This window comes from Colletes gigas, unplaced genomic scaffold (genome assembly GCF_013123115.1).
Source record: "Colletes gigas isolate AHSC1104 unplaced genomic scaffold, ASM1312311v1 Colletes_gigas_Sc00017, whole genome shotgun sequence".
Lineage (NCBI taxonomy): Eukaryota > Metazoa > Arthropoda > Insecta > Hymenoptera > Colletidae > Colletes > Colletes gigas.
The window spans coordinates 568,095-593,337 of NW_025106646.1; the positions used below are offsets into that span (position 1 = coordinate 568,095).

The following is a 25,243-nucleotide window of genomic DNA, read 5'->3' on the forward strand; positions in this document are numbered from 1 at the left end:
CCTGAACGTTCGGCATCGAGGCACTCACCATGAATAATTCACGATGCATCTTGACCAGATACAGAAGACAGTCGTGAGCGGCTTTGTTTTCCGACAGTTCCCTCTGATCGGGAATGCCCACGGTCTTTCTCCTACGTGGCGATACGCTGCTCGACCTGTTGGTCACGTTCGTGTTGCTGTGGTTGAAGTGGAACAGGCTCGGTGCCAGGCACACGGCCAGGTTCGAGGCTGTCATTTGGTTGTATAGAGCGTTGCTCGCTACGTGGTTCAAGAAATCGAGCAGAGTTTCCAACGCCTCGCGATGCTCGTCCGGCAGAAGCAAGAGGACGCACTGCACGGCGTCTGGTCGCAATTCAACAGGTACATCTGTAACAATCGTAAACACTTACAGATTACGTCTGTCCGCTTTCTCATCGAATCGGTGGTAAATCAATGATTTTCTAGTCATAATTTCTTTAGAAGAGCGTAGGATATACTTACGTTGGAAGATAGCGATGAAGGTCTCGGATAGCTTGTTCGTCAATAAAGCCTCTGGCAACTCCCTGAAGTACTGTTTCACGAGATCGGCCACGTCGAAGGCCTGCTGTCCGTCGAAATTAATGTTATCCCCCTGCGTTTCCGTCATCATCTTCAACTTCTGTATCCTCGATCTAACCCCGCTCTTTCTGAAGATCCCGACTTGATCGAGAGCGTTAGCCCTCAACCATCTCAGAGCAATTTGAATACACTTTGGTAAGGCTTGTCCTGTTCTCTGCAAGGATAGCAGCAACGGTACCCCGAACACGGTTTTATCCTTGTAGTCGGGAGTCTTTATTTTTCTGATGAACTTTGGCAGTTCCCAGTTCCACCCTGTACGATGAGTCGGACAGTATCGTTCCATGCAGGCGGTCAATTTTAACAAAGCCAATTTCCTCAGTACTAAGAGCTGTCCGCAGGACATTGAGGCCATAGCTCGAGGACACAGAGGATCCAAAGGATCCGGGTACAAAGATCCTCTCTGGAAACTGTGCCACCTGACAACGGTGCCCTTATGCCTCGGAGAATCCTCCTCCTGATCCGAATCGCGACTGGCTACCGTAGAACTGCTCTCTTGGCTTCCAGCGAGCTCGGAACTCCTGGACCTTGATTTGTCTCTGTAAACGGTAACCTTGGACAGAGGTTTGCCTTCCCTGTACGAGTCGTCGCGATGCCTGAAGCTTTTGTGCATTTTGTCCTCCCTCTTCAACGCGGCCACCTTGTCCTCCTTGTACCTGTCCTGGCCCTGCGACAACTTGTCCCTGTACCTTTGCGACTCCTTGCCAAGATTCAGGCTTCCGCCGCGAGTATTTATGGGAGCGGTTTTGGACGGCGAGTCCTTCGGGCTCTGGGGATGGGCGGTCACGTACTCCAGCACCTTGGCATGATTGCTGTTGGCGTCTCTGAAGTACCTGTGACGCCAACTGGTAGGCTGGCACTCGGAGTCGCTGAGCGCGCCTTGATCCTCGCGGCCGCGGTGCAGGAACCTTCGCGCCCGATTCATCTTCGTGCGCGTCGGCGTAGGCGTCGGGCCACCTCCTTGCGAGCCGTCCGAGCAATAACTCGAGGAATCGTCGCCGAACGGGCTGGGCGCGTTGGCCAGCGGCGAGGGTGGAAGGTGATAAGGCGAAGCTGGTAACGTGACTGGCGATCCCGGGATGTGAAGCGGCGATCCCGGAAGATCGTTGAAAGACATCGGCGCTAGACCCGTCGGTGACACATCCACGCAATTCAGTTCCTTCATTTTTTGTTTCATCGACATCTCGTTCAAGATCTGCGGTCCGCTGATGACGATCTCGTCGCGGTTCTGACGCTTGCGTCGTCGGGACTTGAGCGACTCGACTCGCCTGAGGAACGCTTTGGCTCCGTCCTTCCACCTTTCGGAGCCGGTTCTCCGAAATCTGGGATTGATTTCGTCGGGTAGCGAGCCGGGCGGTAAACTGCTGTATTTGAGCGTGTCCAACATCGTGTCCTCAGCCTCGTCGGCCTCCAGACGATCTTCCAACGAGTCCTCTTCGGACTGCGCGTTCTGGCCGGCGATCGCCTGCAGCCTCTCGACGTTCGCTTGCGTCACGTCGCACACGCGCGACCAGCGTCTGGTTTTCTTCTCGAAGGTCCAATTCTCACTCAGGGCGCACTGAGTGTCTTCGTCCGAATCATCACCGCCACCCTGCAACAGTCAATAATGTTGAGTCAGACGAGCGCCCGTGAACGATTCTCAGCATGCCCTTAATTAAATGGAAAGTTACGAGCCCGACCTTAATCGTGCGGCTCGTTTGCATAAGTAACAAGCGTACGGTCATAAGTAAACGTTCCTTCGGAACGTCTCGCGGTCAATAACAAATGACACCGTCGTTTGTTTGAAACTGATTAAAAGTGCCCTATCCGGACCGATAAATTTCGGTTTACACGCACAATCTAGGATTCCTCGAACGATTATTTTAACCCGATTACCGAACGAGTCTTCTCTCTGGTTGATTACAACGAGTTAATGATGCGATCCGAGGAACGTGACTCATGATGCAATGGCGGCCGTTCGCTCGAGAGCGCGGAGAAACGTTTCGGGAGATTAACGACTCGTAGAGAATGTTTAGCGGCAGACGGTGGCATCGGTTGATAATCAATTTGTGTTTGATATAGCGACAAATTAAGAACCACTATCGAGAACACTATCGTACATTGTAATTAATTATAACAAGTGTTTTGTGCTAGCTGCTTTTACCTAGGAGCTAAGCTTATGAGCTTAGATATATCTTCCGACTATTCATGAGAGAGAAAGAATCGAGAATGCTACCAATTTCTTCGACGAAAATAGAGTTTTTAAGAACGATATGTTTGCATGTTTAAAAGCAAATATACAAGATATATCGAAACGTGGCTATGTCTTCAAAGGTAGATTCGAATAAATATTTATTCTTTATTTGTTCTCGGCCAAGGTCATTAGAAATTTAGTCTAAGGCAAGATTTGCTAGGTTAGCCTAATCGACGAGTCCACCAGCAATACTTGTACCAAACGCTTTGATTTTCGTAGCCCTTTCATTTGATATTTCGAATCAACAATGAATCAATTGATTATTCGAATTCTTGACAAGTCTTATCGACAATGTTAATGCTCCTACAACTATTACTTCTTTTCTCGCCATAAGTTGAGTATTTGCCTAAACTTCGATAAAAATTTCTAAACGACACATGATCCATTTCCTGCATTCGATAATTCCCTGTTGTATTGGATTATAGACACTTCAATATGTTTAATTTTATCTGTCGTGCTATATTCATTGGTTGTATGACACCTACACGTCTACGTTCTGTATATTTGTTCAAAAATTATGTTGTCAGATGACTAGAAGAAGGTATGACACTGTCACAGATAAACCACGTACAGTGTTCTCTCTTTAATATTCGCTATTCAAAATTTTTTATTAATAAATAGATATATTTTTGCCAAACTTAGTTTCATTAGTAAATAATATAGAATGTGTACAATTTTCGTTAGAAAAGCTTTTAATAGCTCTGTGAAGAGAGTTAGCATGATTAAGTCCCTGCACCATTTATATGTGGTAAAACACAATAGCTTCCACGTTTTCCATTTTCGCAATCATTCAAGTTTGAATCATTTTGGCAGATACGATTAAAAATACAAGTTTCGCGCAACATCTGACAAGCATTTATTAGGAAACCCCCCGCATACAAGTGCTGTGTCAAAACAACGTTGAAATCACAAGATCATACATTAAATGCACATTTGTCATTTCTAGATTTACGTAATCTGCACATACTTGCTACGAATGCATCACAGAATTGTATTGAAAAAATTAGAATCGTACTATTCGTATTCGGATCATGATCGACGGCTGTAGACGTTGAATGACAAACAGCTCAGGTGTCTTGCTAAATCAACGTTGCAATCAGCAAGATCGTACGTTAAACGCATATCTCTCTGTCACGGTTACTTCAAACGGGGACTATTACAGATCTCTTTTTCTATAAATCATACTGAAAAGGATACATTCGTCGAGTCTAAACGTTTATGTTAATAAATTATGCTCGTGAGTGGTGCGTTCTTTAGTTACGCTTTAAGTATGACAAGTAACACATATTATATGGTGCAGAACTGGACGAGAAAAGTCAGACATCTACTACTCTCATCCAGACAACAAGCTGACATGATTCATACGATATTACGAAAGTGTTTACAAATAGTCAGTAAATTTACGTTTGAGGAATAAGGTATAGATATTAATCTCGTTTAAATACAAAGATGCTTGTAATTAGGAAACAAGATTAAATAATTACTATTATTTCTAAGTGTGGAGCACATGGCTAAAGACGCGACGTCACTGATAAATCCATCTTAAACCTGTCGGTTTGAAACGTGTACTTCCTTTCGTTAAATTGACACGAATCTCGTACTTCTGGTCTTCGCTCGTAATTACGATTACGTGTCTCATTAATGACAGAGAAACGGTGCATCAGTTTGATAGGATCCGATGTTTCAAAGGAATCGATGGAACGTTATAGACGATTAAACCGAGATGCTCTTCCTTTGATGATCGTGGGCAAGCCAGTTCGTTCCCTAACAATAAGACCGACACTGTCGCTCGTTACGAAACTTGACACCTTTGTTGTTTCCACGTAGGACACACCAGGGCTGCGAGCGAGTCAGGAGAGTGTGTGACCTTACGTGATCCTCGGCACATGACAATGGACCGGGTTTCACCTCGCATCGCTTCGCACGGTTTCCATCGGTGGCACCGGCAGAACTCTTCGCGCTTGCCGTCCAGGAAGCGAGCATCACGACCTAACCATCTCGTCCCGCCATTTTTGCCGTTCCGTTTCGAGCCAAAGCATGAGGACATAATGGAAACTGTTCCGCTATGCGAACGAATTCAAAATTCAATTGTCCAACACAGCTTGTTTCCTAGTTCCCAAGCAACCTTAAGGGGGTCTAATACACATCAAAATTCATTTCCTTCTAGTACTTTTCCAAAGTTTGGAACCTTGAAAACATATTTACAAAGCCATTTGACGGAATTCGTAAAAATAAATTACAACCAATTGGGGAGGAAAAATTCTCAGCATTCAATAATGATTTCCTCGAAACTATATTTTCGAAACTAGTTGACACGATATCTCGAGTTGTAATACACCGATTGACTTGAAATTTATAATGAATCTTCCAGGAGATATGTCTTTATAGCCAGAATTAGGGATATTGTTCTATTTTTGTTAATCTCAAAGATGAAGAGACGAGGAAAAATTGATACTTTAACTTTGAAAGTTTCAACAAAATTGATGTCTGACGATTCTCAGCGTACCTTCGCGAGCCTAGGAACCGTGGTATCGAAATTTTGAACCCCAATGATCCATACGGATGATTGGACGTACACGTTCACGGAATCAACGTCCACGTTAAGAGCTCCGGGTTGTATAATTCTGTTTTTTTTTTTTTCGTTCTTTTGGCCGTTATCGCGGCGATAAATTTTAATCGTAAAACGACGACGAACGCGGCGATCGTTAAACAGAGTTACCGGGAATGTTCGAGGGAAAGGAACGGTGCGAAATGACATGCAAAGCGGTCTCGAGGACCTTCATAGCGCAGAAAACGAGCGGGTTTTTTTTCCTCGTTCGTCGGGCGTCACAAGGCGGCGAAGCCATCCGATTATGCGAAGAAATGATCATCGGCCTCGGATGTGGGCCACGGTTTAAAAATACACGGCATTGCAGAAATGGGATATCCGTCGAGAATAAATTCTGTCCCGACCAGAATAGATATTTCAAATTTTTGATGCGTATCCCGACGTCTACCGGGGTGTGCATTCAATCAACCATGGAAGTACGAGCCACGGTTCTTCGTCGTTGCATCCCGACGAATTTCGCGATGGTTCGAGGACGGAAATAAAATGGACCGATGACGTCAAGCTTCGAGTTCTGTCACGAACGATAACTTCCAGGTTTACGGATCCTTTGAGGAACGAAGACGACGCGTTGAAACACGATGAATATAGAACGGCAAATAAAATTCATGGATTTCCCAAGCGAGCCTCCCTCGCTGCGCCGTCTGTGCTATTTGTAGGAAATTAAATTTTAATCAGAATCACGTTCCTTGCATTTTTTTTTGCAAAAAATGGCGCAAGCAATGAATTCGAACCTTATTTTGCCATCGAAGTGCGAACGTTCTCAAAGTATTTTATGGTTCTCAAAAGGGTTAAAAACACTTTCATATTCCTCGAGGTAAATAGTTGGAAACCTCGAGCAGCAGCAGGTCTTATATGGCGGATGACGCACGTGCCTCGAATACACCCTGTTGTCTTGAGCGATCCGGAGGGAACCTTATCCTCAAGGACACCGGAGTCCAGCGCGTCGAAGGAGTCAGGAACGTACGTTTCGCGCGCGATTATCGAAGATCCGCCACTTATACTCGTCGTGCGTATCTGCATTTCCGTTCCATCGTGTTACTACGGGACGTGACGATTCTCGTACGTGAGTTATTTCCGCGCGGCTCGGCCGGTTCAACGAGCCGTGTCGCCCCACGTTGCCGCGACGTCACTTCCGTCTAGGCAGGTTGAACAAACCCTGATGTTTTATGCGTGACAATGGCTTAGAAATGGACTCGTAAAGCGAACACTGTTTCGTGCGAGTTTTATGGGCTCCCACTATTTATTCTGCGCGGTCTTAAACTCTGTGTTAGTTTATACTTTTCTTTTTAACTCCTAGTCACATGCGCCTAGCGGAACAAGATCCCCGGGCGCATTAAATTTTTAGATTCGGTGATTCAAAGTCTGCAAACGTATTCGGGCGAATTATTTGCTTCGGGAAATTCGATGCAGACGAGAGGAATTACGTAAACGTTATCGCGAATACGATATTGTATAATTGAGAATTTTTTTTTGTATGCTTTATGAACCCTTCATCACTTTGGGTCTGCTTCGACCCATGTAAATTAGTCATATTAGAATCATGAATAAATAACAATAATGAATGAACATGTTAAAATAAACGATGATATTAACAAAGAATTTAACAGTACATTAGGATTTGAAATAACAAAATTTAAAATAATAAAATTACGTTTCTTTTGAAATTCAATATTTATGAAACTTCCAGAATTTTTATTTATTTTATTTTTTAGTTTTAGTTTCATACAAAATGTTTTTCTTTGATTTTTATTTCAAACACATTTTATATGCTTTAAGATTAATTGGGTACTAAATGTGTCTTTCTACCGATTCCACGATTCATTTCATTCCATAAAAAGAGAAAGAGAGCTACATAAAATTCATTTATTAACTTCTTCATAGACGAATTACTTCATTTGAAATAGATAACAATCCTAATGGATACTGAGTCACGACTTCCTTGTTATATCATTGAGAAAGTTTATTATGAACATTTATTATTAAATTTAATCAAAATTAATTTCGTATATTACACGCGTTGCTTCTATCTCGTGAATGTCGATTAGAAGTAGATATTGTTGGAAAATAGTTTTAAAAAAGACTAAAACTCTAAAGCAAACGACGATCCGAGGAGAAAGGTTCTTCGTTCAAACAACTTTCTTGCATCTTCAACAGCGTACACATTCACCCCGAACACATCGTGAACGTGCCCCGTTCTTAAATTAAACAAGTATCACTTCCCAGACTAAACTCTCGAAGCACCCGAAGTTTCTCGATAAACAGCACTGAGATTTCACCTCCCTGTAAAATATCCAAAACCTAACGAACTTTTACGACGATCCTTCGATCGAAATACGTGATGCATATCGTGTTCATTAATGAGCTACATCGTCATAGACCGTTAAAAAGATCGAAGTTTTAGTTAACTTTTGTTTCCTTAAGTAGATATTTTCGAGAAGATTTTGTACTTGCTGCTCTGTGAAAACTTCAAATAATAATGGAGATATGAATTATTTTCGTAGAGTGTGCTGTTGGTGAAAAACATTTATCTGAGAGTTTTAATATTTAAAAAAAAATTTGATACAATTTTAAGAATATTTTTAAGATTTTTCATTTCTATACATTCATATAGATTAATAATAAATCTACTACAAATAGCAATATTTTTTTTCTCGTACAATGTTTATGCAACATATTTTTAAAACAATCTAACTAAATGAGATACGCATTCACGATGATGCAAAATTTCAAACCAACGTCTGAATAGTTTTTGTTTAATAATATTCCCAAAATGCCCTAGATTGCCCGTAGCGAGACTAGAATACTCCCTTACGCCGTTGTGAAACGTCGCCCCGCTGACTCGAGCGTGTAAAAGCCGCATAGTGCGCGTTCGTTGCACTCCGAATTTAGAGTGTGACGATGGTACGATGACCCAGATCGCTGGTTCGTTAAAAGAATCCGCGGCAAATTAGCCGTACGGCAGTCCTCCCGCGTCAAGTTTCAATTAAACATCGTCTCGCGCGTTCGTTCTCGATCCGTGGGTTCTCTGTAATTGGTACGCCGGACCAACGGATCGCTCCCTTTGAATCAGGAATATATTTCTGGCCGACGGAGGACGCACAAGAAGACCGTGTTCCTCTTCTCGTCTTGCCTTTGTGGTTCATGCTCGCGTTTATGTCACTTTCCGTGTCCCTGGCACGAGGCGCAAAGGGGCACTGGTCACGAGAGAATGAATTCCAACAGCAGAGTGCATTCTCTGTAGGACACGTTCGGTCTTCGTTAAAAATTCTTTTATGCATGGACCCGTCGAGTCTTTGAAAACCGTAGCGTCTCGAGTGCATAACGAAGGCTCAATTGGCCTCCAAAACATTTCCTCAGCCGTTCGAGAGAATACAGTAATGATTCGTAAAATAAACACGTGATTCGTAAATTGAACATTTCTATTCTTGTGAAAAACTGAATGAAATTTGACGCCAGCTGTGTATAAATATCTGCTAGTCTCGAATTTCGCCTTTGCTGTCAAACCATGTTCGTCTTAAGGATCATCACTGTGCTTGAAAGTTTCACCAAGAAATATGAGCGACAGAGCAACGAAATAGCTAAACGTTAAACGTATTTAGAAAAAATTTTAGTTCAAAGGCAAATACTATTCGTGATTAATCAATGACATAATCGGTATCGTCATCGAGGACAGTTTGTCACCTTCTTTGCATACCTCGAACGCGTGCCTTATGCAACCGTGGTGATTGCAAAATACGAATCTAGGCGACTGCGGATATCTACAATGAAATTGAATTTTATTGTTTCACGAAGAACATTCGAACGATCTAAACAGTCGATATTTGAATTGCAATGTGAATTTCACGTTGGTTAGACATTCGGTGTCAACAATCCAGGGTTGTAAATAATGGTTCTTAAGTATATTACATAATGTTCAGAAAATTTCATAGTTAACATAGTTTGCGATACGAAAAAGAAATATAAAACAATATTCAATGGCCTGTATTTTTTACCACTGTGTTTATGCCGTTTTCTATTCACACTTCTTTATTTATTTAAAACCAAGCCTGTTCGTCGAGTCTTAGAGTACTAGATATCTTACAAAAACTTCCAATATTCGTTTTTTATAGGTTTTACCAAGTATCTGTTCGACTTCGAGCTATCTTTGCTCGTTTCCTCCAAATCGATTCAGCCGGTTGGACGCAAGAATGTACCGAACCGAAGGGGGTTGAAGGTATCAGAATTTAAAATTGTGCATTCGATCGATGCATCATCCGGGACGGAGCGGGCAGCCGGTAAATTCGTGGCATGTCGTTGAACGACGCGGGGAAACAAGAGCGAGCCGAACGAATTGTGAGAACAAAAACGACGTACGCTTCTCACGAGCCTCGTCGATTCTGCCAGTTGAAATTCTCGATTCGAAAGTATGGTATCGTTTGTGCGAGAGATACGGCGAGCAGCCAGCCAAAGAAGCAGAGGAGATCGACATTCCATGGATTTCCATCGGTGCGCTGGACCGTTCGGTTCGGACCGCGGATTTCTTCATTGACAATCGTGATTCAGTAACGAGCCTCCGGGAATCGCACGGTTCGGCTCTCTTTCCCTTTTTCCGTCGGGCTCGATGCCTGATTCACGAGGACGAACCGATCACTTTGCAATTAACGACGCGCGGACCAGATCTGGTTCTCTGGATTTCCAGCTTCACGACCTCTTTTTGCCCCGCGGATTCGTCGGGACGGACCTTTTCATTGTTCCGCGACGACATCGATAACCCCTATATTCCAAGATTTATTATCCGGACAACTCCACCTTCTAGTAAAGTACTATTATTGATAGATACTTTTAAGTCGAGTACAACAGCACAGTCTCCAAATAGAGTGAAATCGACTCTGATGTGCTTTAAGGTAGCATCTTGAGGTTGTGATTATTCTTAGTGTACATCTTCAGTAGCTATGAACATTTCCAAGAACGTAATTAGTATTCTTGATTTTCGTCTTATTTTGGCCTCTAAAATCTCCCATTAAAATTTTTCCCAGGGGTGGCCGGACACCCTGTATATGGTTGCCCAAATAGAGCCTGACGAAACCAAATCAGTACATGTCAATATTACTATGGAGAAAGTTCTTCGAAACAACGAACCTATACCAACATCTGATAAAGTCGAATACCTAAGCTTAAATATCTAACCTAGATACGTAACGTTCGGCAAAAGAGACGGTAGATGAGAATAAAGTTGAGAAACATGTTCCGGTTATTACTTCGTCGATCAAAACTTTCGATCGATGACAAACTATATGCAATCGTTCCAAACTGTCTGGACTCGTGAAATTTAATTCCGAAAATGTGTTGTGCGAAGCAAGATAAATTTGTTAAAATACCACCTAAATTATAGCCCATATATGACTGTTCAGATTGCATATTACAAGATTGCAAAAGTTATCTTAGTGATCGAGAAGGAAATAACGACTCTTTCTCAGGTTCGTCAAGACGGCCGAGCTTTTCGTTATTCCGCGACGACATCGTCGAACATCGATAACCATTTCCGCTCCATTTTGTAACAAGGTCGACGAGGGGAGTCTTTGTACGAGGTTTCGACACGCACGCCCTTCGAATGTCTTCGCGCGAGCTTGCGTGCTCGTCCTGACAATGCTTGTAACGTTCGTTTCGAAACGCTTCCTTGTTAACGTTTGACGTGAAAGAGTTTCTATGTTCTCGTTTTGTTTCTTGTTAGGAGGAGAGAAAAATTCTTCGATGATCGTCGATTTCGAAAGTTTACATATGTTTGAGTCCGTGTTCTCGCTTAACCTTTCTATTTCCACTGTATCCACGCGGCTACACGTTCAGAATTTTATAAGTCTGTCAATATCTATTGGTTTCTTGTAGGTTTGTACTAATGATGGTAGGATATATTTAAAAACTTCTTAGTAAAGTTGAGTGAAATACTATGAGTCGTTAAGATACCGTTGCAGTGACAAGTGTTACTATAAATACAATACGAAAAAGATCCTTAAATGCTTCCAAAATGCCAAATTTAAATGAGAAACAAGAATAATAAACAAGAACAGTGAATATTCGTTATATAATAGAAAGAAACATATATTCGAAATAATTTTTAGAACATTGTTTCCCAGTTGTCAATATGTTTTATTGAATTTTTGTCCAAGTAAAACTATTCCTCTGTAAATCAAACTTTCTCATACCTATATTACGTAGCAAAGTAGAACGAAAATCCCACGCATACAACGAGAAACATCGACAAACAAGAGTAGTAAGAAATTTAGACGAAAAGAGTAACAAAATGGAAGTCTTTGCTTCGTGATACCGCGATTTTAGAAATCACTCAATCTGATGTTAATTGTTGCAATTGGTATACTTATCCTCGCCTACTTCTCGCACATCCGGTACCGTTCCCGCGCAATGAGCGGTTGTTGCGTCAATCCGAGAATACTTTTACAAGACGCGAATTCCACTCCAGCTGACGGATATCATTCATTATACAAACTGTTTATAACGTTGTTTCCTCTCGAGTCAACGAATCCAACAAGCCTACTCGTGACTGAACGCTGCGCAAAACTCAAAAAATTGAAATTCAGGCGCTCGAAACGAGACATAAAAAAAAAGAATTTTCTGAAAATTGACAAACAAGCTCTAAAGTTTTGTTCCAGGTTTTTGAAAAGAACCTTACATGGTATTTAGTTTGAAATAAATTTGTGACTTTATGAATTCTTAGATTGTAGATGCGGTATTAAAATTTTTTTTATTAAATTTAAAATACCATATAACGGTGTCCTCATTTATTTAACGATATTATTGCGACTATAACAGCATTAACTGTTTACGAACTGCGTGGACATTTATTGCGGTATTTTCATTAGGTTTTAATAACAGCCTTTCAACTGAGCCTCTTATGTGCTTCTGGCTTTAATCGTCGTATCGTGTATTTGTAAATATAAAAAGAAACATTAAATGTGAAAAGATACAGTTAAATCTCGGTGCTCGTTATTACATGATGATAGAAGAAGCACTTTACTTTCCGATGTAAAACATATCTGAATAAAATTTACAAACTTATTCGATCCTAAAGCTGGGAAACAAACGAGAAACGACCGCTTATAATGGCACCTACGTTGTTAAAATATGCCTATATAATGAAAATACGATCATCGACGATATAAACTCGGACGTTGAATGGAGGTACGAAAGTGAAACCAGTGACATCAGAAATTAAAAAGTACAAGCAATAAAAAATGTGGTAAATCTTAACATTCCTTATATAGAATCCAACTGTGGAATAAGTCTTCGTTATTTCTGTACCTATTTCTATCGCCTGTATATGTATGGAAAGACTTTCTTATTAGAAATTGCTTTCAGTTGACGGTATATCCACTGAAATATTTGATCAAATGCAAAGGGTTAATAATCATTTATCATCGTGATCACTGACAGTCGACACCGTTTTCGCGTCTAACGAGAACTCGCCGCGTTGATCATGAAACTTTTATGAGAGATAAATCTAGCTGCCAAGAACCAGCTCCTGATTGGTCGATTAACGGCACACAATTGGACGGCTTTAGCGACGTTTAGCCTGTTATTAAGCCAACTTAATCCTCCTATCCTATTCGCAATAGATATTCAAATTTTCTTAGAACTATTACTATGCTAATCCATCCCTTCGAAGTTCTTTGTACATCAATCATGAAGTCAACGAGCAAACCCTGAATTTTGCTGTTTCATCCAACACCTCTTTGCTCCTTCTTCGAAGTCCAAGTACTTCTAATTAGCTCCATCATTAAAGTAATGATTTGACTTCTTTTGCAATTTAATAATATAAAATTTATTAATAGCACCTTTAAATTTCTTTAAATATATTTAATGTGAAAATTAATCTTATCGAAACTAAATTCTAATCTCGATCATGAGTACAGTATCTGATCTTGTGCCCTGAATTATTTGCTATTCCCTCTTCTCGTTTTTCGAAATTAAATTACCTCTAGTTTGCGTCACCGTTCAAAATCCATTGAAATATTTCTTGAAATATTATATAGTTCTAAGTTCTCTGTAATTGATTAGTCATTTCAGTCTATTAGCAAGAGGTACGAGAGCTGTCGGTATGCATTAATTTCGCAATGGAGCATTTGAATTTTCCCAGATTCGTTAATACGACATCTCTTCGGACCTTTTTAAAGATCGATCGATACATCGACACGTAGTTTTCAACCCCAATCACGAGTATAATTTACGATCCCGTGCCCTGAATTTCTCTCTATTCCCTCCTTTCGTTTTTGAGCATTCAATTACTTCCACTTCGCGTCGCTATTCCAAATCCATAAGTTAACCAAGGTTTCTCTACAATTTATTAATCCACTCTCATGACAAGTGATCGCTTTGGAAGTCTTCGTTAATTATTCACGGCTTAATTTCACGATGGAATATTCAAATTTTCGAGAAGCTGTTGCTGGAATAATTCCTCGCATCGAAGCCCCTTAACAATGGATCGAAGTGCTTTGAATTTCTCCATTAATTACACAAAAATACATTCTTCCAGCTTCTGCAATTCAAATTGCTTTTGCTTTAACTTCACTTTCGTTACACTTTTCTATTAATGCATTGAAATTTTCTATTATCTCGTTATAGTACTCTTTTCTCTATTTTGCCTATTACTTTTATCCCCTTTGTTTGTCCATATTTTTCATTTTATTCTTTTGGTTTGAATATTTCTGCCCATTAAACGCTGTTCTTCTTTTTCCCAGATTCCTTTGTGTACTTTGCCAGCTTTATATGTAACCTTTAAATAACATATCTTTCAACTACAAGGTGCACGTCAATTATTTTTTGTTTGTTTGTGACCTTTGCGAGTTATGTAGATCAGCTTAGTTTTTGCTTGGACATTTATGGGCTAACTGTATATTTAAAAAAATTTTGTTTTCCTTTTATTCTCAATTTCTGCAACATTTCAAAGTAACATTTTTCCTGCAAAGCTTGCCTCGTTCTCCTTTTGTTCAATAAAACTCCTCTCAGTTCGAGACTTTAGCGAAAATTCAGTTCCTTTTATCTTCTTCCTTCCATCTATTATTTTAATTGCCTTTCACGTTATCCACCTACCTTTCCACTCTAAGCCTCTATTATCATATTTTTCCTTTGTTCTAATTCCGCTTCTTTTAGTTTCTTTAATATTTTCATTTCCTACCTTATACAGTCATAGTTGATATACATGTTTGTTCCCTTTAGTATTCTTTTGTTGATCATTAATTCTTGTTTCTCTTTTCTCATGTTTATTTTTTGCAACCACCATATCTTTCAAATATTTTTCGTCCATGTTATTCTACGTTTCGTATCCAATTTCTTCTGCATTGTTTCCTCTACATTCGCTTTCATGCTTTTCCTTCCATCGTCTTTTTTCCTCGAATGATAATATTGTGTCTCCCACCTTTCTTCAGAATTTCTAGTTTCTTACATCAACCTCTAAAGAAATATTTTTCATTTTCCTATTAAAGTTTTCTATGGCAATTCTTGTGTTACGTTTTCATATTACTATGTTACTTTTATCCAGCTTATTTTAACGTATTCTAGCTTGTTTATTCATATTTCATTTCACTTTATTAAACTACTCATCGATTAACTGATACTATCGTTGTGATTGTTTTCAAATTCTACTAGATTTCCAAAGATTACTTCGTTCTTAGTAGCATGACTGACTATAAAATAATGTTACACTAACCTTGGTACGATCAAACTGATTTTGATTAATAAATAAGAACGGTGGTTATACAAAGTATTAATAAAGCATATTCGGTATTAAAATTGTTTAATGCAATAATTTTGTTAAATGGGGCCTCTTATTGTAGAAAAATGGAATATATTAATTCGAGGTTGGGTTCACGGTAATATTGCGTTTAATCTTGAATTGTATTCTGGAAGACAATTTCTCTACAATTTATTAATAGGATCTCCGAGGAAGCAGTCAGCTGGAGAGCTTTCGTTGTTTGTCCACGGTTTAATGAGCGGCTTGGTCGCGTCTCCGACCGCCTTCGCGAGAAGTAAATCCTCATTTACGAGATCTAGATCGCCGGTTTGATCGACGGATCGGCCATCTCGTTCAGCTTCTCTCCTACGTCGGCTCGTAAGAACCACCGGCGGGCTCGTTCGCTCCTCGTAAATACCAGACGCTTTTACGTTAATCGTTCGCTCGGTCATAAGCGAACGAGCAACCTTAGAGCACCACCTCCTCTCGGGCCGCGAACGTCGAGGTATCGGAATGCAAATTTCCCGATACCGGCGAATGAGTTTGCTAATTTGGGCAGTTATCCGCTAATGCAAAATTCCGTCCACTCCGGTTCCGACCTGTTTTATTCGTTGAAAATAGAAACCGGGCTCGCGTATCTCCCTTACCGGTTGCCTCGCGTTAACTAACCGATACCTGGGCCGAGATTAGGGACTGTTTTGTCCCCAGAACACTTAAATTCGATTAGAGTCGTCGGAAGTGCAAATAAATTTGGAATATCCTCTTTTTGCTTTCCATTCTGCTCGCACCAAAAACAGAGAAGGAACAGTTAAATTGATTACGTTCTTCGTTTAGGTTATTTCTCCGCTCGGTATGGTTGGAAATTCGTAAATGTGAATCTTGTGTATCTGGCGAGGGAAATATATTCGAGAATTCTTTTGGACCGCGGGTTCACGAGAGCATTTCTGATAAGAAGTTTGCGAATTTTTGCTTGTTATCCAGCGATTTGAAAAGTTGCTTGTTACTGCGCCTTTTCAATTGCCAATTTATAACTTAAAAATATGGTACGTTGTTTCACAAAGGTCGACAGTGTAACCAAAAGGTACTGATTAAGATAAAGTAATAGTTCTGGTTTTATGTTGCAGTCAACTAGTATTATAATGGCAACGTTTAGCTACGTCTGGTGTTGGTAGAATTTTGTTTGACTGTAATTATAAGTCACTTAACAATTCAAATTCAAAAAATTATGTGCTAAGCACCTTATTCGATGACGTTTCTCCATTAGCGAATATTTTCAATAAGTGTGAGCAAATGGGACATCAGTAACTACGTCAAACTAAGTCAAACGAAGTTCTAACTTTATTCAATTTTACGTAAATATCGTCAGCGTTACACATTCTTTTAACAAAAGGAAATATCCTTAGAAAACAAGTATATAATGTAATAAATCAAGAGGTTGAAGTTTAATTATTTAAAAGAAAAGTTTGAATACATTACTTACACGATAAAGATAAGAAAAAATATATCTTATAATGAAAAAATGGTTTGTTCTCGTAATTTAAAAATAATTTGGATGTATGGTAGTTTCCGGGCGCTTATTTACTTACGTTACAAATACAAGGGTGCTTATTTAAGGATTATGTAAGCCTTCATCTGTCCCATTGCTCCAGGCTGGTTGCATCATATGCTCTGCTCCGATATTTAAGAACGCGTCTTTTATTTCAATAAAAAGTCCATATATATGCAAATTTAGGTTGACTGAATATGAAATTGATATATGAAAATATGTTTGTTTCTATTGCAACAATAGAGCAAGCAGTGTATTTATTATTTTTTCAATTTGGTTATCGAAAGTTGACGATATTTTTATAATTCAACGAATGAGAAATAAACAGTTAATATTTAATAATAAAAAATAATATATTATATAATATAAAATAATTTGGTATCTGGATACATAATACAGTTTCTATCCTATTCAATGAAACAATTTTTACTGAAATATGTCTAGGAATAAAAAGAAAGGAATCTTTCTTTATTCTGCATATTAATTAAATTAAGTTAAACAAAATGGAATTTATCATACAATCTCACACAATTATCAGTACAATCATCCGATGTTTGAGAGTTGTACACAGTCTAGCCAAGATACCATGAAGTGATTCAGGAAAATTAGCACATACAAGTTGAGTTTTTTGCTACGCAAATATGTCCATTTCACACGGTACTAAAGTAGTTGGAAAAAAACGTCGAAAGAGTAAACTCGGAATGTTTACGATGCAATAAAGCATATTATCTCGTTCGTTTTGATTCTAAACACAAATTACAAAGCTAAAATATTGTCTGGCTAGGAGACGCGATCCGCGATACTTCACTTTGTGATTTTTGCTTTTGTTCCTTCTTTCAACGTAAATACAATATATTCCTTTTCACTTTGAATATCACAATAACAATTCTTTAAATATTATTATCTAAAACAAGGTATTTCATCGTTATTCTCAACACAGTCAGGCCTAATCATTATCATTTCTTCTTTAGTTCACATTGGAATTGTTAAAGATCCTAAGTATAAATAGGATAAAGATTTTGAAAATTTAAATCACGTTTTGTAGCAACGTGTGATCTATACCACACGTAAAGAGTTAAATTAATCAACTCTCTGATAACTTTAGATTTCCAATTGTCAATGAGCATCTGTTTATTTACAAACCCAACATAGAAGCTTGTAAAATTATTTCCTCCTTCCTGGAAGAACGTAAATTAAAAATTTAACAATTTCGTTGTACTACGCTATTTTTTCTCACCATTGTAAAACACACAAACCTATATATGTTTGATTTCAAATGCTTAACAACATCAAAAAAAAGAAGTTAAAAAAGTCGAAAATCTTGTCTTATTAATCGATAGAATAAAGTATTAAAAATAGAAACAAGAACAGTTTGTTCAGTTTGATTGACGCGATCTACGTTAGGAACACATGCGACAGAATCATCCCTATCATTCAATTAAAAAAGAAAAATAATTACATCTCGCAACGACTCGACGTCTATCGATGTTCGAGATCGAGTTGGAGTTTTCGATCGACGAGTCTTCCCAGCCTCCCGTTTCGAATTCTTCGCCGTCGTTGGCGCGTGATGGCAATTCGAGTCTCGGTACCACGGCCACACGGCGTGCTCCAAACTCGCATACACGCGAGAAACGTCGTCGTCTCGGAGCCAAGGCTCGGGCTCCGGACGCCACGCTGTCTGGCGGACACGTTTCTCGGTCCACGAGAGCTCTCTCACGACTCTCTCACGGTGAAATCATTTCGCGGTGCTCGTCGTTCCGCCCGAGGCGGTGCGTGACACTTGTTTACCACGCATGAAGCGCCCCGGACAGCCAAAACGAGAGAGAGACGAGGAGAGCGCGGAATTCGCGCGAGGGAAAGCGGAATCGGAGGCTCGTTCGACGGATCTCCCCGATGCAATTTAAATCAACTCCCAGCCAGCCGTCCGACGACGGGGATTAATGTTTGATGTGCCGTTGAAAATGCTCGTTCCGTTTTGGAGAGAAATTTCTGACGTCCTTGTTTGGCTTCGAGTCGATTGTACGCGCCGCGAACGACCACCGATGATGAAATATTTAAATGGTAGCTCCAGTCGACTGGAAAAACGTGATTTTTCACGTAGGACCAAACGCGAGATCCCGACGACTGTTTCTCGAGTATAGGTTCGACGATTTCAAGGAGAAAAAGGTTACGCATAGGTGGATAGAAATTCAGATACGTTAGATAAATTAATAAATAGCATAAAGGCAAAGAGATATCATACTTCTTACTTATTGTCATTTCAAATTTTGATAAATTTTTGTTCCGTTGTAAAATCAACATTTTTGTTCTATCAGCATCATAAGATTCATTGTATTTATTTTCGTTATGAATGTATTTCAATAAATTGTTAAAAATACAAACGTCAACTTAAATATCGCGAGCGTAGTTGGTTGAGAAAATAAGAGTTTGTCGAAACAAGGATCGATCGATCGTATCAAAGGCAATTTCGTTTATGTTTTACCGAAAAGTCTGCGAGCTACCTTGAACGAAATGTCAGTTTATTTATTTGCATACGGGAACATGTTCTGTGATACAGAAAATATAAACAGTTACCAAATTTAATCCTCGAAGAAATTTTGGCGAACATTGCATATTTATCTAAAGAGATCAATATTTCGAGGTTTACAGTTTCAGATTGTTGGTTTCGTTAAAAGACCATCTGTTTCCATGAAAAAAGATATTTTAGCAGGAAAGTCAGGACGATTCGGGAAAGTAACGTATACCTCAAAATTACTTTATCCAATCTAGATCGTTTCACAATTATTACGTTTGTTTCTATGATTTTTTGTTAATTTCTGTTTCGTGTATTCAAGTGAACGTATAAAGACGTAGTCAGACTTTCGACGCTCTGTTTCGAACGCAAATTCCATCTATAAAAGACGACGAGGGATAGATAGAATTTGTTCCTATTGAATTGAATTAAATTCTTTGAATTAAATTCCTATCTCCGTTCAGATGTGCAACTACGCAGAGACAATTTTATGCGCATTAACAAACGTAGATTGAAACTCAGAAATTCTTCCAAAGCGAGCCTTAATTAATCTTACATATTCTTCTCCCACCAGAGAACGTAAACTACAACGGCGGAAAGACTTGCTTTGCTTCGTCACTAAAAGAGCGTGAAAATTCCACTCGAGTATTTCTTAATCCCCAATGCGATTCGTTGAATTCCTTCTTCCAAAGCAATAAAAATAAATGCAGCAAGTATACTTTTAGAAGACAGTATTTTGTTTGCTTCCAAGTCCTAAATTCACACTTCAAGTTTGGCCATTTAACGCTGAAGTACCTTATATACTACATTTTATTATTTACACATTTAATACGATCGTTGGTAAAATGATTACGATGCAGGAGGAAACGCGTTCGATGTTTAAACGAGCGTAAACGGTCGACGATACCGAGGAACGACGTTGAACCGGGCCTGGAAAGCCATATTCTTCTTCTTGCACTCACCCGCGCCGCAAAGCCGATTAAATATGAGCTCGCTCGAGGAACTCGCGTTGGCCCCGATAACAAGCGTCCGAATAAAGTCGTCGACTTATTGGCGTTTCAGCGGGACGTAATCGATCGAGGTTTTATCGCGCGCCACGGGTGACCTCTCGTTTATCGGTCTTGGTCGCCGCGCTTTCCCGCAGGTGCTACTTTAATGCGGTATCTTTCTCGCTATCGCAATCCTTGTGTTGCGCGCTGTGTTACGATAACAGTTCAGAGAGAAAGAAAGAGAGAGAGAGGGAGAGGGGGGGTGTCGAGGCTCGTTTCATCGGGAAGGATTATTTTATCGAGCCGGCGGCGGAACGGGCTGCTGCAACCGCCGTGCGATTAAGTAACTCGCGTTCCGCAACGATTTTCGTTTAATCGAGGTTACCCGTTTCCTAGCGGTTACAGCTGCCACAGTCGTTTATTACGTTTTCGGTGTGCTCGAACGGAACGTAGAGCCGAGGTATGCGAGCACGATGTTCGCAGTAGGCCATTTTTTGGTACTCGTTCAAAACAGATACGATTTTACGCAACACGTACCCGCAGAGTTTAGGAAATCGGCAATATTTAATCGACACGTCGCGTCGTGGGAATGTTGTAAGATACAAGGTTGAAATATACGAGTACGACTTATATCACCTGATCGAAGGGGTCTTCTAGCTTAGAATATTAAAGGAGGCGTCTTTTTGTCAGTTCTTCTCTTAAACACTCACGATAACAGCTTCAAAACTTGCATATTAATAATAGTCGTGTTTATTTCCTTATAGTATATTAAATTATCAAAGAGTGTCGATATTACAGTAATGATTCTTAAAATGAACGTTGTACCGGAGTTGGCATGCTCATCTTTCGTTCAGCTCGTATCGTTTTTTAAATATCGTCTCTAACTCTTCGCTAGCTTCAAGGGGGATCCCCTCAGTTGGAATAGAAATGTTCAATTTACGAATCTCGAGTTCGTTCTAAGGATCATAAATGTATAAACGGCGATATTGTTTGTCTTTTTATCCTGGTGACAATAAGTAATTTTTTGGAAATATTTTGCTCGGAACAAATAGCATATTTTCAAGAATTACCGATTGGGCTCGAAGAGATTCTTGGTAAACGAAGTTGAGTCTGGAAACGTCCAAACACGGTCCGTTATACTCGAAAACTAATTGCAATCCTATTCCCTTGTTTATTAGGGCGAATTTACATAATACTTATACGGTGTTCGATAAACAAGTGCAAACGAAAGAAAACGAGAAACATGAAGGAGAAGAAGGCGGAATCACGTAGAAGGAAGAAGGATAAGTTCGAGGAGGTGGCGGATGAGACAGGAAATCGGCGCGATCGCGAGTCGGCAGCGCCGCGGAGAAATATCGAGTCGTGCGTGTACGTGTCAAACGGTTGAGCGATATAACAGGTTTAACTTAATTTCGTTAAAATATCGCGTCGGCTTATCTGAGTGTGCCAGCGGCATTCTTTCAGCCGGGAGCACCGATTGCACGGCATTAAAACGGTGGGCGAGCAAACGGTTCTCCGCAGTCGGGTTGATTTAAGTAAAACCCGCGTATCGCGGTCTTCATCTCGGTGTGACTTACGCTAATTGGCTTCTGAACGGTCCGATGGAAATTTATGGTAATACGCCGGCTCGCCCGCGAGCACGCTAACGATATTACTTCTCTTGCACGCTCGCACGCCAAGCTTCGACGTCGGGCCGACTGCGTACCGAGCGTCGTCCCTGATAACTGAACCGTGGCTAAATAAAGCAGCTAGATATGACGGCCGCGGCGGTAAGTGGCCGCGAGAACTCGCCTAACTTGCGTACACGCGGCGCTCCGATACTCACGACCGATCCGCCACCGGCGATTTCGCGATCCCGTAGATCCGCGACACCGACACGATCGCGACGATTCTCATGCATTCTGGACGGTACTGTTCGGTTGCTAACCGTCAGTCTGGATTAAGAGCTGATCTACCGTGAAACTCTAAAGAGATTTGCTGTCAAGAATTGCTGTCAAAAGTATGACCGGGGCTCGTTCCTGGATGAGTTGCTTAACCTCTATGCGTCCATAACCGAGTACAGTAATGATTTTTAAAACGAACACGTGATTCGTAAGTTGAACGTTTCTATTTCTCCCAACTGCCCCAAGAGCTCCTTATTCCTTAATAAAAATATTCTCGTTCTTGGAAAAAAGTATGCCCCTCACCTCCATTTTTTTCTAAGTTTATTTAAAGTATAAGATCTGCAAACTTATTGTTATCGATTGACTGCAAAAGCAGAATATTTGCAATTACGAGTATTTAGAGCTACCGAACATAAGCTGTATCCTTTCGAAAGCGTGTTCCAACGTTTCGTCAGCGTTCGGTTACCTTCAATGGGGTTAAGCCAACACACCGGCTGCACGCGTTGTGGTCATTATCTATTTATTGATCTCTCAATTGATCGAGTCACCAATTACATATCTATGGTTAGTGACCAATTGTCGGTGACACGATGTCAGATGCAAACAGATCATAACCACAAGGTGCACGTTCAAATCAGAGCGATCATTAGACGCCTAATGGAGCCGACTACGGTACAGTTAACCCCACCAGTTTTTGCAACGCAAAGTCTGTTCGCTCTTAGAGGCGTGCATGATTTATTATGAGTTGCTGAGAAACTCCTTCGAAGGTAAACCGTAAGGAATGTTATTAAAGGTTTCGCATTTCGTCGGTGAAACGTTCCCGGGAAGAAACATGAAACAGAAATTGTTCCTCAAGTTTAAATACCAACGATACAATTATAGAAAGGACTATTGGCAGAAGAACATTTTTAATGCGTCAGTCTCGTTCCACTTGCAAGAAGCAAATTGCAAGATAAAAACAGATTTAAAGAAACACGTGTTCTTGATAAATAACGAATAAAAACAATGCAACAGAGATTTCAACATTTTTCCTCGAGAAGAAGGAATATTATGATATCTTCCATCCATCAAGAGGTTGAGTCACGAATGTCCGAACTTCCTGTTCGACAGTCCGACGAAAGAATTTCAGCGACACTCGTCGTCCAGTGGAAGCGTGTTAATCACCGTCCAGATGCGTAACTAAAGCCAAACAGGAAACAACGTCAAAGTAGGCGAGAAACTTTCTATAGCTGGCGATCTAACTCGCGTTGTTTGGAAAATCAACGCCGGTAGCATCGGTTTCGCGAAAACCTGGTAACCGTAAACGAACAAATTATGCAAGGCGCGATAACACCGAGGCGTTTAAATTTCCTGGAGCGTTCGCGCGCTCCAGGCGTGAAGTCGCGTGATCGCGAGCACAGGTGCGAACGCGGCTGACTACTAAAAACTAGATCCAACGACCTACGTCGTGCAGATCGTTATAACGGTACGGCATAGAAATGCGTGTACACACGCGCGTGGTTAGAAGACGTTCATACCACGTTAATGACCATTTCCAGCTGAACCTCTGGCACATGACGCGTCCAGAATTCGTTCCACGAGGTCGAAAATCGCGCGCTTTCCACGGAGAAACGTCGTTCACAGGAAATGGCACGCTTTCGTAAAATTCTCGATCGATTGGGTGTAGGTTCGCGTCCTCCGTGCGATATAATCGTTCCGTGTCGTTTCGAACGAGGCTACGAAAGTTAAACGCGATAAGAGTACGCTCGATTGCGATAATTAGAGGAGGAAAGTAAATAATTACGAAGAACAACCGATAATCGGTTAACGGATGAAACAAGAAGCCTTCTGGCTCGTCCCGAGTGTTTTCGAGAACCTGATTAAAAATCTGCACCGTAGGGAAGAAACGAATCCTATGATTAAGAGAAAGAGTTATTTCGTCGCGTTGGGAATGCTAATTTTGTGACTCGGTTGATACTTAGTCATGATTTATCGATGATTATACAGTCGCCTTTGGCAAGCTTCCTTCTAATGGTCAGCAATTTATTAACTTCTTCTGCTACCGCCGTCTGTTAAACGAACCTAACTTTGATACGCGTCTCCATCCTACACTCCTTTCATTATGTTTTTCAACTTCACTCGAGTATCTACCCGACACTGAATTCCTGCTTCCTTTTTTGCATCGTTCTTCGGACTTTCGCAACTGCAAATTGGCCTGTCAAGCGCAGAACGAAGTGCAAAAACCGAGATTATTCCCCAGTCGTTGGTTGACAGTTAAGACTTAACGGTTCAAAGTTTATATATGCAGAAACTTAATATTAATAAATATTAATTGAAGCGTTACTTTCTTTATTTTATCTCTATAATTTGGTTTAATTCTACATTTTTAGTTCGAAGAACGAATCTGAAGTTAGGATTCATAATAGCTACACAGGAGGGGGGAAAGTGTTTCTACCCTGTGTGAATTCTTTTGGAATACTAGAATTGGTTTTAGGCAGTGATCGCATCTTGCGTTATCTGCTCAAAATCTCAGTTACTACGACTTGAGTAAAACCATTTCAAGGTTCCGAGTTCGCCTGAATGTTGAGTTTGAGAAGTAACAGGTGTTGACTGATAGAAATTACTACTGATACTGATCAGTACATTTGCCCTCAAATACCTAGCTAAACTGTCGATGGAATGTCGACATTCTTTTTCAAATGGTCACAGCTTGTAAATATTTTACGACTAACGTAACGTGATTCGTGCCAAAAATTCTAGGTCATAGTATTCACCAGTGATGACGTCAAATTGCCAGTTTAACACAGTCTGAGTTCGAACAAAATTAAAACAACGCAACAGCGACTTGTTAATCTGGCAATTGAAGAACAATTTCTTACATTGGAAGCATAAAAGCCTAGAAGTACAAATAAACTCAGATAATTTCACCCTACTCATTGAAAATTGCAACATCCATTTGTATCAGATATCAAATACAATCTATTACGTTGGAACCTTGAAAACTTGGTTTATCTTTTCGAAAAAATTATGCTACCAAAATTTACAATAGTAAAGAAACTAGCAGAAATGCTCAAGATTTCAGATAAAACATTCTTCGGAACCATTTGGGGATGAGATCAGTGAGAGATATGGGGTTTTAAAGCTTCTGTCGGCCATAAAGCTACGTCAGCGTCGCGTG

The 25,243-nt window shown here is 40.3% G+C and overlaps 1 protein-coding gene across 4 annotated transcripts in view; it reads right to left on the reverse strand.

Annotated features, from left to right (window-relative positions):
• LOC122400368 (rho GTPase-activating protein 7) overlaps positions 1–25,243 on the reverse strand; it is a 476,120-nt gene that overhangs the window by 3,168 nt on the left and 447,709 nt on the right. For all 4 annotated transcript variants that reach the window (XM_043401799.1, XM_043401800.1, XM_043401798.1 and 1 more), the window contains 2 exons: positions 481–2,185; positions 29–366 (listed from right to left, as the gene is read on the reverse strand). In XM_043401799.1, the coding sequence (XP_043257734.1) occupies positions 29–366; positions 481–2,185 (2,043 nt within the window). The remainder of the gene's footprint in view (positions 1–28; positions 367–480; positions 2,186–25,243) is intronic.